This window comes from Salmo salar, chromosome ssa11 (genome assembly GCF_905237065.1).
Source record: "Salmo salar chromosome ssa11, Ssal_v3.1, whole genome shotgun sequence".
NCBI classification, from domain to species: domain Eukaryota; kingdom Metazoa; phylum Chordata; class Actinopteri; order Salmoniformes; family Salmonidae; genus Salmo; species Salmo salar.
In genome coordinates this window covers 18,076,221-18,088,331 of record NC_059452.1, presented here as the reverse complement: position 1 = coordinate 18,088,331, position 12,111 = coordinate 18,076,221, and the positions used below count along the sequence as shown (strand labels likewise).

The 12,111-nt window shown below is 43.4% G+C and overlaps 1 protein-coding gene across 4 annotated transcripts in view; it reads left to right on the top strand.

Moving 5' to 3' along the window:
* The window catches only part of LOC106562098 (myotubularin-related protein 13), a 158,370-nt gene that overhangs the window by 23,086 nt on the left and 123,173 nt on the right, over positions 1–12,111 (top strand). For all 4 annotated transcript variants that reach the window (XM_014126678.2, XM_014126677.2, XM_014126676.2 and 1 more), the window contains exon 2: positions 9,655–9,740. In XM_014126678.2, coding sequence (XP_013982153.2) covers positions 9,655–9,740 — 86 coding nt within the window. The remainder of the gene's footprint in view (positions 1–9,654; positions 9,741–12,111) is intronic.

Sequence of the window (12,111 nt, the reverse complement as noted above, 5' to 3'; positions counted from 1 at the left end):
TTCTGTCAGCGCGTTGTGACATTTTGGAAAATATAATCTTAAATCATCAATAACCTGGTGTTTTTAGCAAGCAAAGTATTAGTTTGGTAGTTCAAAATAATACACTTCACTATCTTTCAAAAGTTGTTATACAGAGCTCGGTAGGAAGCGTGCGTTCAAGCTGCCATCTTGGAGCCTTTCCGTTTACTTCGCTACTTGAGTCATCTCTCTCCGCTCTCTCGATGCCACTTTCCACACAGATTTAGCCCCGCCCTGTTTGTTGTTCCTGGACCACGAGACACTTGCGTTCAGTCTGCATGGTCAATGCAGCACATGCAACAATGTTGATGACAACCATGCTGTTTTCACTTTGCTTCTTAATATAATTCCACTAGCGTTCTGTAATTACACTATTAGTTTGTTTCTTACATCTGCAAACAGCTAGTTTGTCATTTAGCATTTAGTCTAAATCTTGTTAGCCAGCTAACTAGAGATTAGCGGCTAACTAGCTAATACATGTACTGAGTCAAAGCAAACTTTTTGCTTAAGAAGGAATATAGCTAACTAATATGATTAGATTCCACCACAGACTTTCAAGACTGAAGCTGGCAAGTAATTTGTTTGGCTTGCTAATGATAGCTGGCTATTGTTTTGATTCGAATGCCTGCCAGTGTCCGGAGGTTGAGAATGGAGAAGCCTCGAAAGCAAGACGTCACAGCAGAGGTGTTGGGTGATGAGGATCGCAGGGAGGACTAAGTTACAATGCTACTTTTGTATTATTATTGAAATGTGGTGTGCTTTTTGGTGCCACGTGACTCCTGTAGCTTAATTTTGGTAGGAGTGAAGGAGTAGCTAGCTACACCTAATCTGGAGTCCATGAACTGCAGTGGCTGAGCTCAAACATCATCTGAGTCCTGCAATGGAGAAGCCACACAGACGGCAGGGACAGCAAGACACCTTGATGACACAGACCAGCTTTGCTTGCTCTCCCCCTTAAGACCACCTTCCTCCGATGACCCCTCAAGCTATTAATTTTCCTTACCCTCTCGTGGCCACCCTTCTCATGAATGTTGTTTTTCTAAATGAGTCATTTTTTGTTGTTGCTTTAAGCGCTTAGATTTTTTATTTGAATGAATAATGCTATAAAAGTTGAATAGATTATTATTATTATTATTATTATTAATGGGTAGACTGGCGGCCATTGCCAGTGTACCCACAGGCGCAAAGCAGGAAGAAAAAGCAGGAAATTTACCCATCAATATGTGCTGTGATTTGTTGATTCAGCTGACATTACAAAAAATACATTTCATTGCCAGAGCCACATCATTTGAATGAACATTCTACATTACCATGAAAATGATTGTATCCCAGGCAGTCATTGCAAGTGATCCCATGAATTTACCAGTTATACAGTAATTGTGCCAACCCTAATTTTTTGTTACAGTTCTAGTAGCTTGTGCAAGGCCTTAGTCATAACACTATCTTTACCTACTATTATTTCAATCATATTTTATAGGAATTTGTGATGCGCCAATTCAGAAGAGTAAGTCCGTAGCTTTCATTCTACTTCTGCTTTTGGCCTATAGAGATACTCGGGTTGTGGTGGTTGTAGAATTTACAAGATGTCAGATGTGGAAATGTATCCTATGTTATTGAACACCAGGGATTTGTTGCCTCCATTGATTGGCTGATGCACTTTGGGCAGCTTCCATTTTGGTTTTGCGCTTTGTGGTGAGGCATCCTGGCCCACAATGTAGGAGTTCCTTCCTTTCTTCATCAGAGAGTGGAGAGTGCAGGAGGGGTGATAGCCAAAGCTTTTCCAGGGAAACCACCGACTACACTGCTTCAGAGCAGCTATCCAGGTGGGGATTCTGTTTTCCATAAAGATAAACATTCCAGTCAAGTACTTATGTAAGTCAAGTAATCAGTTAGGAAAAGCATTTGCGTATTGTATGATGGAAAAGGAATAGTAGGATGCTGATTGTCACACGCGTGGTACTGTAGTAAGGATTGCAAAGGAAGCCATGGCAAGTCCCACTCCCTAATCAGTAACTGCCTAATCTCTGTGATCAGATATCTGTCAATGTTCCCATAAAGATCATAGCTATGGACTAGTTGCATTGGATGCCAGAGGTTTGAACTCAATGAAACCTTTTATTCTTATTCTTATGCCTTGCTCTTTTAGGGAAATGAAACTCAAACAAAACCACTTACTTAGGCAAATGTTATGGCCACCACATGTCATCCATAAAGGACAAGTTCACAAATGATGTGTGCTAGGTACGTCAGTAGCTGTATGGTTAACCTTCCACGGCTCTTAATTCATTTGACCCATATTATTTTGATGGTTGATGTGCATTTTGGTCCATCTTTTCCTGTGATGCCCTGATGCCTTATCATTCCAAATATTTTCCTAGTTCTGCAGCTGCTTTCAGACACTGGAATGCTTCCTGGAATTGGATCTCTATGACATCATTAATTTGATCATCTTTGATACCCTTTCCCATGCAAACCACGGCATATTCCTTTGCGTATCTTCACTTTGGAACGTCCAGTCCAGTGTGTTTAGTTCTAGGATGGGGGTGGTGGAAAGCTTTTGGACAGATTGTTGGAGTGATGAGGGGCTTTACGTAATAACTCTAGCTTAAAAAACAGCATTAGGCACTAACTGGGTTTCAGTACGTGGAGCAGCAGTGGGGGATTTTAATAAAACCCTTCTTGTGGAACGGAGGAAAACAGAGTTAGCAGCACCTGCCAACCTGTCCACGACCGACCGGCATACCTGTCCACACACTGGGCCAGATGCAGGTTAGGAGCTGACGTGGAGATGACGAGAGCTGGAAGCTAGCAGTCGGCCTCGGGCCTGCCCAGGCCTCCTAGAGCTGATTTCTGGAGCAGCTCTGCTGGAAGACAAAGGCCAGGAAGATGGATTAACCTTTTCCTAGTCGAAGAAACACCTGTGCTATTCAAGTGCGAGTATAGCAAGAGACACCAACGACCATCCTGTGGTTGTTTTGGATACAGAATCTGTCAATGATGAATGTCTAGGGCATTGTCTTTGCCCTCTATTTTTTATTTTTTTGTCTCTTTGGGTGTTTTTCATTTGAGCATGTTTTTATTGAAGCTGTTGTGATGCAAGTGTATGCAAATATTTGCTCATCTTACTCTCAGCACACTTGTCTCTTGTTCCAAATTTGCTCTACAGTCACATTTTCTGTGTCTTACTACAGGCCAAAATTGTAAAAATGAGTTTTAGCTGTGGAATGCATGCAGCAGGAACCTCCAGCTCTGGTAACGTGTGTTGCACTAACAGGCTATGTGTAGTAAACACTCAGCAGACCCAGTGATAACCTCTATCTTATTCTGGTCATTACTCTACTGTGGAAATACCCTGGCCAACTCATTAACACTTGAGTCTACTAAAAACAGGTTTTTAGGACACACAGGAGACCTATGTGGAGTATTCGGGAAAAACATTGTTTAATGGTTTATTTTACAGTTTGGCTCTGTGGGTTTGACATTTGCTTTGTGCCTGTAAGTTTTACAAGATTTTTGAATAATATATCTTTTAACCTTTTTATACTACATAACATATTTTGTTAATGTAAAAAAGAAAAATATTGATTTATCAAGTGGTCTCAGACACTAGGCACAGGCCTAAATAACTTGTTTATTGCTACTGTTAGTTCAGGGCCCTGTTCTATCAACACTTTCAGCGCCAGAATCATGTTGTTTGACAAAGCCTGTCCTACAAACTGAGTAATTTTTTGCAACCCTTGTTAAACATGGAGTGAATTCCATGTAGGCTAGTGATTGGGCCCATGGTATTACTAAACAGACCAAGAACTTGGTCTTCAGAAAGTGATCAATATTCGGCACTTCTATAAACTAAACTAAATGTTAGTCACTTGTTTATTTTTTGTCATGACCCCCAAGCAGGTTTACAATGTGAAAAGAGAGTGGAAAATCTACCAGTTGTTTGGAATTCCTCTCTGTCTGTTATTACAAGAGGATCCTGAAATTAGCATGTTCCTGTTCTAGGCTGGCCTGTCTTGTATTAAACACAGCCGTCTGGCTGCTTTATTGTTGTCTAGGGGGTAATATCTGACAGTGTGGACTGTTTTTAATTGTTTACAGAGTGCAGCCTCACTGAATGTCAGGAATTCTGTAATTTATTGTCATCCTTGAGTAGAAAGTAGAGCTTGGAATGCTGAAAAATTCTAAGCATGTGATCTCAATCAGGGAAGGGGCACATACTGCAGACACTTGATGCGATGTCATGGTCAGGACAGGGGACGGGCTCCTCAGGGCCCTACTCTGCCCACCACACAGGCCCAGAACCCTCATGAAGATTAACTCCCCCTCCTGTCTCCAAAGCCCTGACAGAGGTCAGCGTATTAAGGGGCAGCTGGCTTGAGTCCCTCCTATTAGATTCCTGCTCTCTCCCCTCTACATGACCTGCCTGACTCATGGACCGCTGCTCCACAACAGACTATGGTACTTAAGATGTGTGTTTTAGACAGTAGTTTAGGCCTAGTCTTCATGGTACTTCAGGTACTGTAAGAGAAAATGCTAGGCTGTCATTTTATTTTTCTTGTAATAAGAGGTTTAGTGACAGTGTTTTACTGCTGGTTACAATTTCAGTGACCAACATAGCCATTAGCGTGTTCTGTGAGCCAGCAGTTTCCTGAAACTTCTCTGTTGTTAGTTTTTTTTAAGATCTGGAGAGAAAACACTCGGCATTGCCGCCCTCCAGTTGGCTGACATGTTTACAGGAAGCAGAATCGACGTCAATGTGGGGATAAAAAGTGTTTTGTGGAAAGAGATCTGTCTATTTTGAAGGAAACTGTGCCATGATATACAGTAGACCGTCTTGTCAGCAAATTCTCTTAATGTCACTCTTACACGTCAACAGGTGTCAGTGAGGTTACTCTGTTTAAAGCTACTCAAAGGTAGGATGCTACTACATTTGACATTTTAGTCATTTAGCAGACGCTCTTATCCAGAGCGACTTAGTTAGTGCATTCATCTTAAGATATCTAGGTGGGCCTACCACGTCACAGGCATAAAAAGTACATTTTTCCTCAACATAGCTATCAGTAGAGTCAGAGCTAGAAGAAGGGGGGGTCAAGTGCAAGTGCTGGTTAGATTTTTTTCAAGGGGGGGTCGAGGTGGGGAGGAGGATTATTTAAGATGCTGATTGAGGTAGGGTTTCAGATGTTTTCGGAAGATGTGCAGGGAAGGACTCTGCTCTCCTAGCATCAGGGGAAAGCTAGTTCCACCATTGTGCCAGGACAGAGAAGTTCTTGGACTGGGCTGAGTGGGAGCTGCCGTCCTGTAGGGGTTGGAGGGCCAAGAGACCTGATGTGGCAGAATGGAGTACTCTGGTTGGAGTGTAGGGTTTGAGCACAGCCTGAAGGTAGGGAGGGGCAGTTCCTCTTGCTGTTCCGTAGGTAAGTACCATGGTCTTGTAGTGGATTGCAGCTTTGACTGGAAGTCAGTGGAGTGTGCGGAGGAGTGGGGGGTGACATGAGAGAACTTGAAGGTTGAAAACCAGGCAGGCTGCAGTGTTCTGGATAAGTTGCAGGGATTTGATGGCGTAAGCGGGGAGTCCAGCCAACAGCGAGTTGCAGTAGTCCAGACGGGAGAGAACAAGTGCCTGGATTTCAACCTGCGCAACTTCCTGTGTGAGGTGCGTTTGTACTGTATGGATGTTGTAGATCATGAACCTGCAGGAGCGGGTCACTGCTTTGATATTCGCGGAGAACAACAGGGTGTTGTGAAGGGTCACGCCAAGGTTCTTTGCCCTCTGGGAGGGCGACTGTGAAGTTGTCAACCGTGATGGAGAGGTCTTTGAGCAGGCAGGCCTTTCCCGGGAGGAAGAACAGTTCTGTCTTTAGGTGGTTGGCCGACATCCAAGTTGAGATATCTGCCACAAATGCAGAGATGCGTGTCGCCACCTGGGTGTCATAAGGGAGGGGGGGGGGGGAGTAGTTGGGTCATCCACATAACCATGATAGGAAAGACCATGTGAGGATATGACGGAACTGAGTGACTTGGCGTATGTAGAAAAGAGAGGGCCTGGAACTGAGCCCTCTGGATACCAGTAGTGAGATTACATGGTGCAGACACAGATCCTCTCCACGTCACCTGGAAGGAGCGGCCTGCCAGATAGGATGCAATCCAGGAGTGTGAGAGGGTGGAGAGGAGGATCTGATGGTTCACTTCTCAAAAGCAGCGGATAGATCTAGGAGGATGAGAACAGAGGAGAGACAGTCAGCTTTGGCAGTGATGAGAGCCTCCGTGACACAGATGAGAGCAGTCTCGGTTGAGTGACCCGTCTTGAAGGTTGACTGGTTAGGGTCAAGAAGATCGTTCTGAGAGCGACAACGAGAAAGTTGGTCAGAAACGGCACGCTCAGGTGTTTTGGAAAGTAAAGAAAGAAGGAATACAGGTCTATAGTTTTTGACTATAGATCTTTTTTGAGGAGGGGAGCATCTCGGGCCATTTTAAAGTCAAAGGGGACTCAGGTCAGGTATGAGTTGATGAAGGAAGTGAGGAAGGTCTCCAAAGCTGGTCTGGAAAAGGAAGGAGGCGTCGAGCGGGCAGGTTGTTGGCCGGCCAGATCTCACTAGTTGCAGGATGTCATTTGGAGAGAACGGGGAGAATGGTTGACAAAGTCGTCCAGGGGGAGGGGTGGAGGGAGAAGGTGGGAAAAGAGTTTCCTAGGGTTAGAGGCAGAAGCCTGAAATGTAACGCTAGAAAGTGTCTTTAGCAGCAGATACAGTGGAAGAGAAATTAGAGAGGAGGGAGTGAAAGGATGATAGGTCCTCCAAGTTTAGTTTTCCTCCATTTTCGCTCAGCTGCCCGCAGTCCTGTTCTGAAAGCTCGCAATGAGTCACTCAGCCACGGAGCAGGAGGGGAGGGCGGAGCCGGCCGGAATGAAAGGTGAGTCATAGGATGCTGAAATGGAAGAGTGTAGGATCGAAGAGGCAGAATCAGGAAACACAAAGAAGAAGGATTTAGCATAGGGGAAGTGTAACGTTGTGTACTGTACTGAACACCGTTGAATTATACTGAACACAAATATAAAACGCAACATGTAAAATGAGCTGAAATTAAACATCTCAAAACTCTCCATACGCACAAAAAGCTTATTTCTCTCAAATTTGGTGCACAAATGTATTTACAGTGCCTTCGGAAAGTATTCAGACCCCTCGACTTTTTCCACATTTTGTTAGGTTACAGACCTATTCTAAAATGCCTGTATCAATCTACACACAATACCCCATAATGAAAAAGCAAAACTGTTTTTTTATTTTGGTACCCTTCCCCAGATCTGTGCCTGGACACAATCCTGTCTTGGAGCTCTACAGACAATTCCTTCAACCTCAGGGCTTGGTTTTTGCTCTGACATGCACTGTCAACTGTGGGACCTTATATAGACAGGTGTGTGACTTTCCAAATCATGTCCAATCAATTGAATTTACAACAGATGGACTCCAATCAAGTTGTAGAAACATCACAAGGATGATCAATGGAAACAGGATGCACCGGAGTTCAATTGATGGGTTTCTTCTCAACAGTGATGGAAGGAAAACTGTGTGCTAAATGAATGCGTGACTGAGAGCTTAAAATAACATGTAAATGATGTCATTGTGTCAGACAATACTTTGACAAATGGCACGTTGGAAAGGAAAGCATTTCTAGATGCTGTTCTTGGCATGCCGAAGAAAGTTATTCTTTTAAGTTTCTTAATTAAGTTATTTTTCCATTTCTTAACTTTCCAGATTGTTCTTTCAAGTCCTCTTCAATCACCTCCTTAAATAGATTGCAGTCTGTTGTAACTCATTACATTTTGTTGACGAGTAATTACATCCAATTTGTTAAAGAAATTCCCTAAAACAATTGTAAGTCAGCCATATGTGACAGTGACCCTGTGTTCTTTTTCATAATAAGTTGGCTCTTAAATTAGACCAGACAACACTTTGAATCTGTGCAGTCCATGCATTGAATACTGAACTGATAATAAAGGGATGACAGTGTTCAGCAGATCAGCCGTGTATTGCATCTCTCTGTGCCACCACAATCTATTGATCTGACCTCTTGTTTGCTGATATTTCCCTGAGCTGTCTGATTGGTGACCTACCTGACAGATATGTTGTGCAGGAGGAGGAGGAGGGTGCTCTCTCCCTTCCTTTTTTCGCTGCTCATCCTCATCTCACTGAATCATGCTGTCAGAGTGGATCACTCCCAAATGGATGGCCTCCCCACTTCTGGAATTTGCTTTGTGTTAGCTGTCCGGGTTCATTTTCTCGCACTTAATCTTTGACCACATTCTCGGTGAAACATCTTGATTTAATCCAACCCTGTAATTTATTTATTGGTCATGACTGATTCCAGATCTGTTGATGCATTTTGCCTTCATTCTTTTAACCTCTATTCGTGTTTGTTTCTTGCGTCGATGGTAATGTCACATTTGAATTCAATTTCACTGTCAATTAACTCATTTACACACCCTGCACATTAGTTCTGGATGCTCTCAAGTTTGATTTGAATGGAGCATTTTTCAATGGCGACTTGGCTACATTAGGGCTTTGACTCATGCTCACTGATTTGGAAATATGCCTATTCATTTATTTCAGCATCTGCTAGTGCAGATGCAAATAATATGGAAACAAACTTAGCCTATCTGTTTGTCTTCCCCTTAGAGTGGGTTGGCAATTGGCTTGTAGGATTGCTTCACCATTTACACTTAAAGGTATACTGTGGGATTTTCGCAATGAGGCCTTATATCTACTCACCCGGAGTCGAATACCAACTCGTGGATACCATTTTATATGTCTCTATGTGCATGCTAGCAGATACCCGTAGACTTCCGGTCATTGCGCTAACGCTATTGAGCATTGGCTCGAAAAACTACCTCTAACTTCCTTCATACTGGACACAGAGAAGTATAAAAATGGTATCCAAGGGTTCATCTGACTCTGAGGAAGTAGATAAAGGGCATTATTGCCAAAATCCAGAAGTATCCCTTTAACATGGCAATCTTGGGTTATTTGTTAGCACTCAGGAGCAACACAATCCCTCACATAGTACCTCTGGAGAAGCACAGGATGAATGCTCTGCCGTTATGACCCTGTAGTGCTACTCATCTGTGCTTTCCTCTTGTAAGTTGTGCTCAAAGTGTTCCCACAGAATGAAGAGAAAGATGGAAAATGTAAGGAGAATCATCACAGTGGACCTGTAAGAATGCTCCAAACCGATTGTGCCAATTAGGAAGTCTGGAAATGGGATCATACATCAATGATTTGTGTGTCCTCGAATGCCCCCTTCACCTCTAGTGTTTGGAAAAATACTTTTATTAGGTCCATTCACAACCAGTATGTCCTTTTAACAATGTGAAAAGCTGACTTCTTTTGTGTACAGTGTCCATTCCACAGAACATTACCTTGACCCATGCATCATTCACCGCACACAATGCATCTGTCTGTTAACTAGAGGATCTTCCCTCTTCCTGTGGGTGGTATAGGTCCTGGAGCGCTGTTATAGATGAATTCCATAATATTGTAGATCATGTAATTCAGGGTACTCCTTAGGTAGAGGACACATTGACATCAGATCAGTACCATGCCGGGTTTTCCCTGCCATTGATTGCCATTGTTTGGTTTCCAGGTGCAGGAGAAGGATGTGGGAAGATCATCCAGCGCTTCCCCAAAAAGGACTGGGAGGGCACAGCGTTTCCCCAGGGGCTGGAGATGGTGAGTTCATAACATTTTCCTGAGACTGACAGTGTTGAGAGAACACGGACTAATTCGTGTGAATCAGTGAATCAGATAGCAGTGGTAGTGAGTTGCTTGCTTCCCCACATTAACCTCCCTACCTACCTCAGGCTGTGGGTTTAATACTGCAAGCCAAGGTTGAAGATGGCTCTGGTTTCTCTTCGCAGAACTTGAGTTGACCTAATGGACACATGGGGCTCTGCCTGACAGAACAAAAATGTAGAGAGGTTTGCATAATTTCCTGTTGTGACTGTCAGCACCATTTTTAGTGGTTATTTTGTCTGCAATGGAAAATGGGCTTGTTAAGCTACGGTGCTACAACCAATCATGCTGTTGGAGCGCTCTGTTCACTAAGGGAGCCCTCTCTAGTAGCTCTTCTTGAACATTTTGGAGTTAATGTGTCATTTGTACAGGTTGTGCAGTATTCCCCTGGTTAATCCTCTCCCAGTGCTGACCTGCCGGCACAGGTTTGACCGTTTATAGTTATTTTGCACTGTGAAATGTTCTGTTGCCCTATCGTACTGACAAGAACCCCAGGAGTGGAGCAACAGTTGAGACATCTTCCCATGTTCCCAGGACGCATGTTCTTCTGGAGTGTGCCGAGCTAATATTGGCATTTCCTGTGTCAACAAATGCATAATGATTGTTTATTCAAGAGTTTGTTTCAACCCCTTCCGCCTCCACTAATTGGGACATTCCTACCCACCTCTGAGAATCCTCAGCTATGTCCAGCGTGTTATCGCTCCCTCTGCTGGGTGTCCCCATCTTCCTTTTGTGGTTGCATTAGGGAGTTCCATCTCTCTTTGTCACTCTCATTACTCTCTTTCTCTACCCTCCTCTCCTCCGAGGGTGACTTGGGGGGGGGGGGGTCCTTGACTCACATGGGGCCTGTTAACATTGTGCACAAATCATTTCACTCATCGTGACCAAATATTTGCTTATCTGGGTCTGGAGAGATCTGGAAGTCAATATCCAGGGCAACAGTAGTCTCACAGGCCCAGGCAACCTCCCACAGTTCATCAGTGTACTCCTGCCAGCACATGGCCAATGGGGCCTGCCCGCCTGCGTGTTTGTTTATTTGTTTGTTTACTTGGACATACTAAATTATTTAAATTAGGATGCTCTTGTCCCACGGTCAACAGCGAGGAGAGCGAGGCGCCTCCTGAATGCCACTGTCCTGCGAAGACCCTAATGTCCCCATATTTTTTTGACAGATTCCAGGCACTACTTGAGCCATTTAGTTAGAACAAGCAAAATCAGCACAATTTCTTAAAGATGTGATCGCTGCATAATTTTTTACATTTGTTTACGTTCACATATGCCCTTCTCCCCTCATGGAGGCTCAACTACTCTGCCTTTTTAATGCCAAGTGGATACACATTTCTTCTTCCTCTGTTATACAGTATGTTCTAGTTCTGTCAATTTCAGTTTTTTTTCTCTCTCCTCAACAGCCCACTATGGATTTTATGTTACATTTAGCACTCAATGCTTTCACAGAAAAACATGTGGCCAGTTTGTGGGTTATGTTACTCAATGTCCACGTCTTTGGCATAGTCCTCAGTTTGGGATGAGTAGTGCTGAGCGATTTTTAATAAAAATCTGTTATTGTCTGTTCAGTTATTTGAATTCCATTTATTTAAAAAAAATTCTGTGAGCAAGATGAGTAGTTTCTGTAGAGATAAATCTGAAGCCTGAACTGTGCAATGTAATAAGGAGTTGTAGTTTCCAACAGGCCAATATTCTACTTAGTTCAGTTCAGAAAATGTGGTAATTAACTACAATGACCATAATCCCATTGCTCGCCCGCTTAAACTTGACCGGTCTGTGCAGCGCAAAACACGGGAGACAGAGAGAACACCAGATCGACAGGTATAGAAAGCAGTTGCTTCAAGAACCTGAAAATACATCTAAGTGATTGAGAGTTGGTATTCAGCAGTCAAAAGTATCATGACATTGACAGAATATATTTAGAAGACCCAAATCTTTTCAAATAGCCTGGCACGAACGAGATGTATAGTAGCCTAGGCCAATCTGGATGTGTGTGTGTGTGTGTGCCGAATCGTGCAGGTGGAGCGAGTGACACAGGCAACGAGCCTAGCTGACTGGGTTTTGTGATGGGTTGTAAATCATAATGGGCTGCAGAGCAACTCTGCTGTCCTCAGAACTGTATAATTATTAACGGGTTCGTATTTTTGCCTCATCCTCATCCCTGTTATTAGCCTGGGCTACGTGTTGTACAGTGAGGGGAAAAAAGTATTTGATCCCCTGCTGATTTTGTACGTTTGCCCACTGACAAAGAAATGATCAGTCTATAATTTTAATGGTAGAATAACTTTTAAAAAATCCAGAA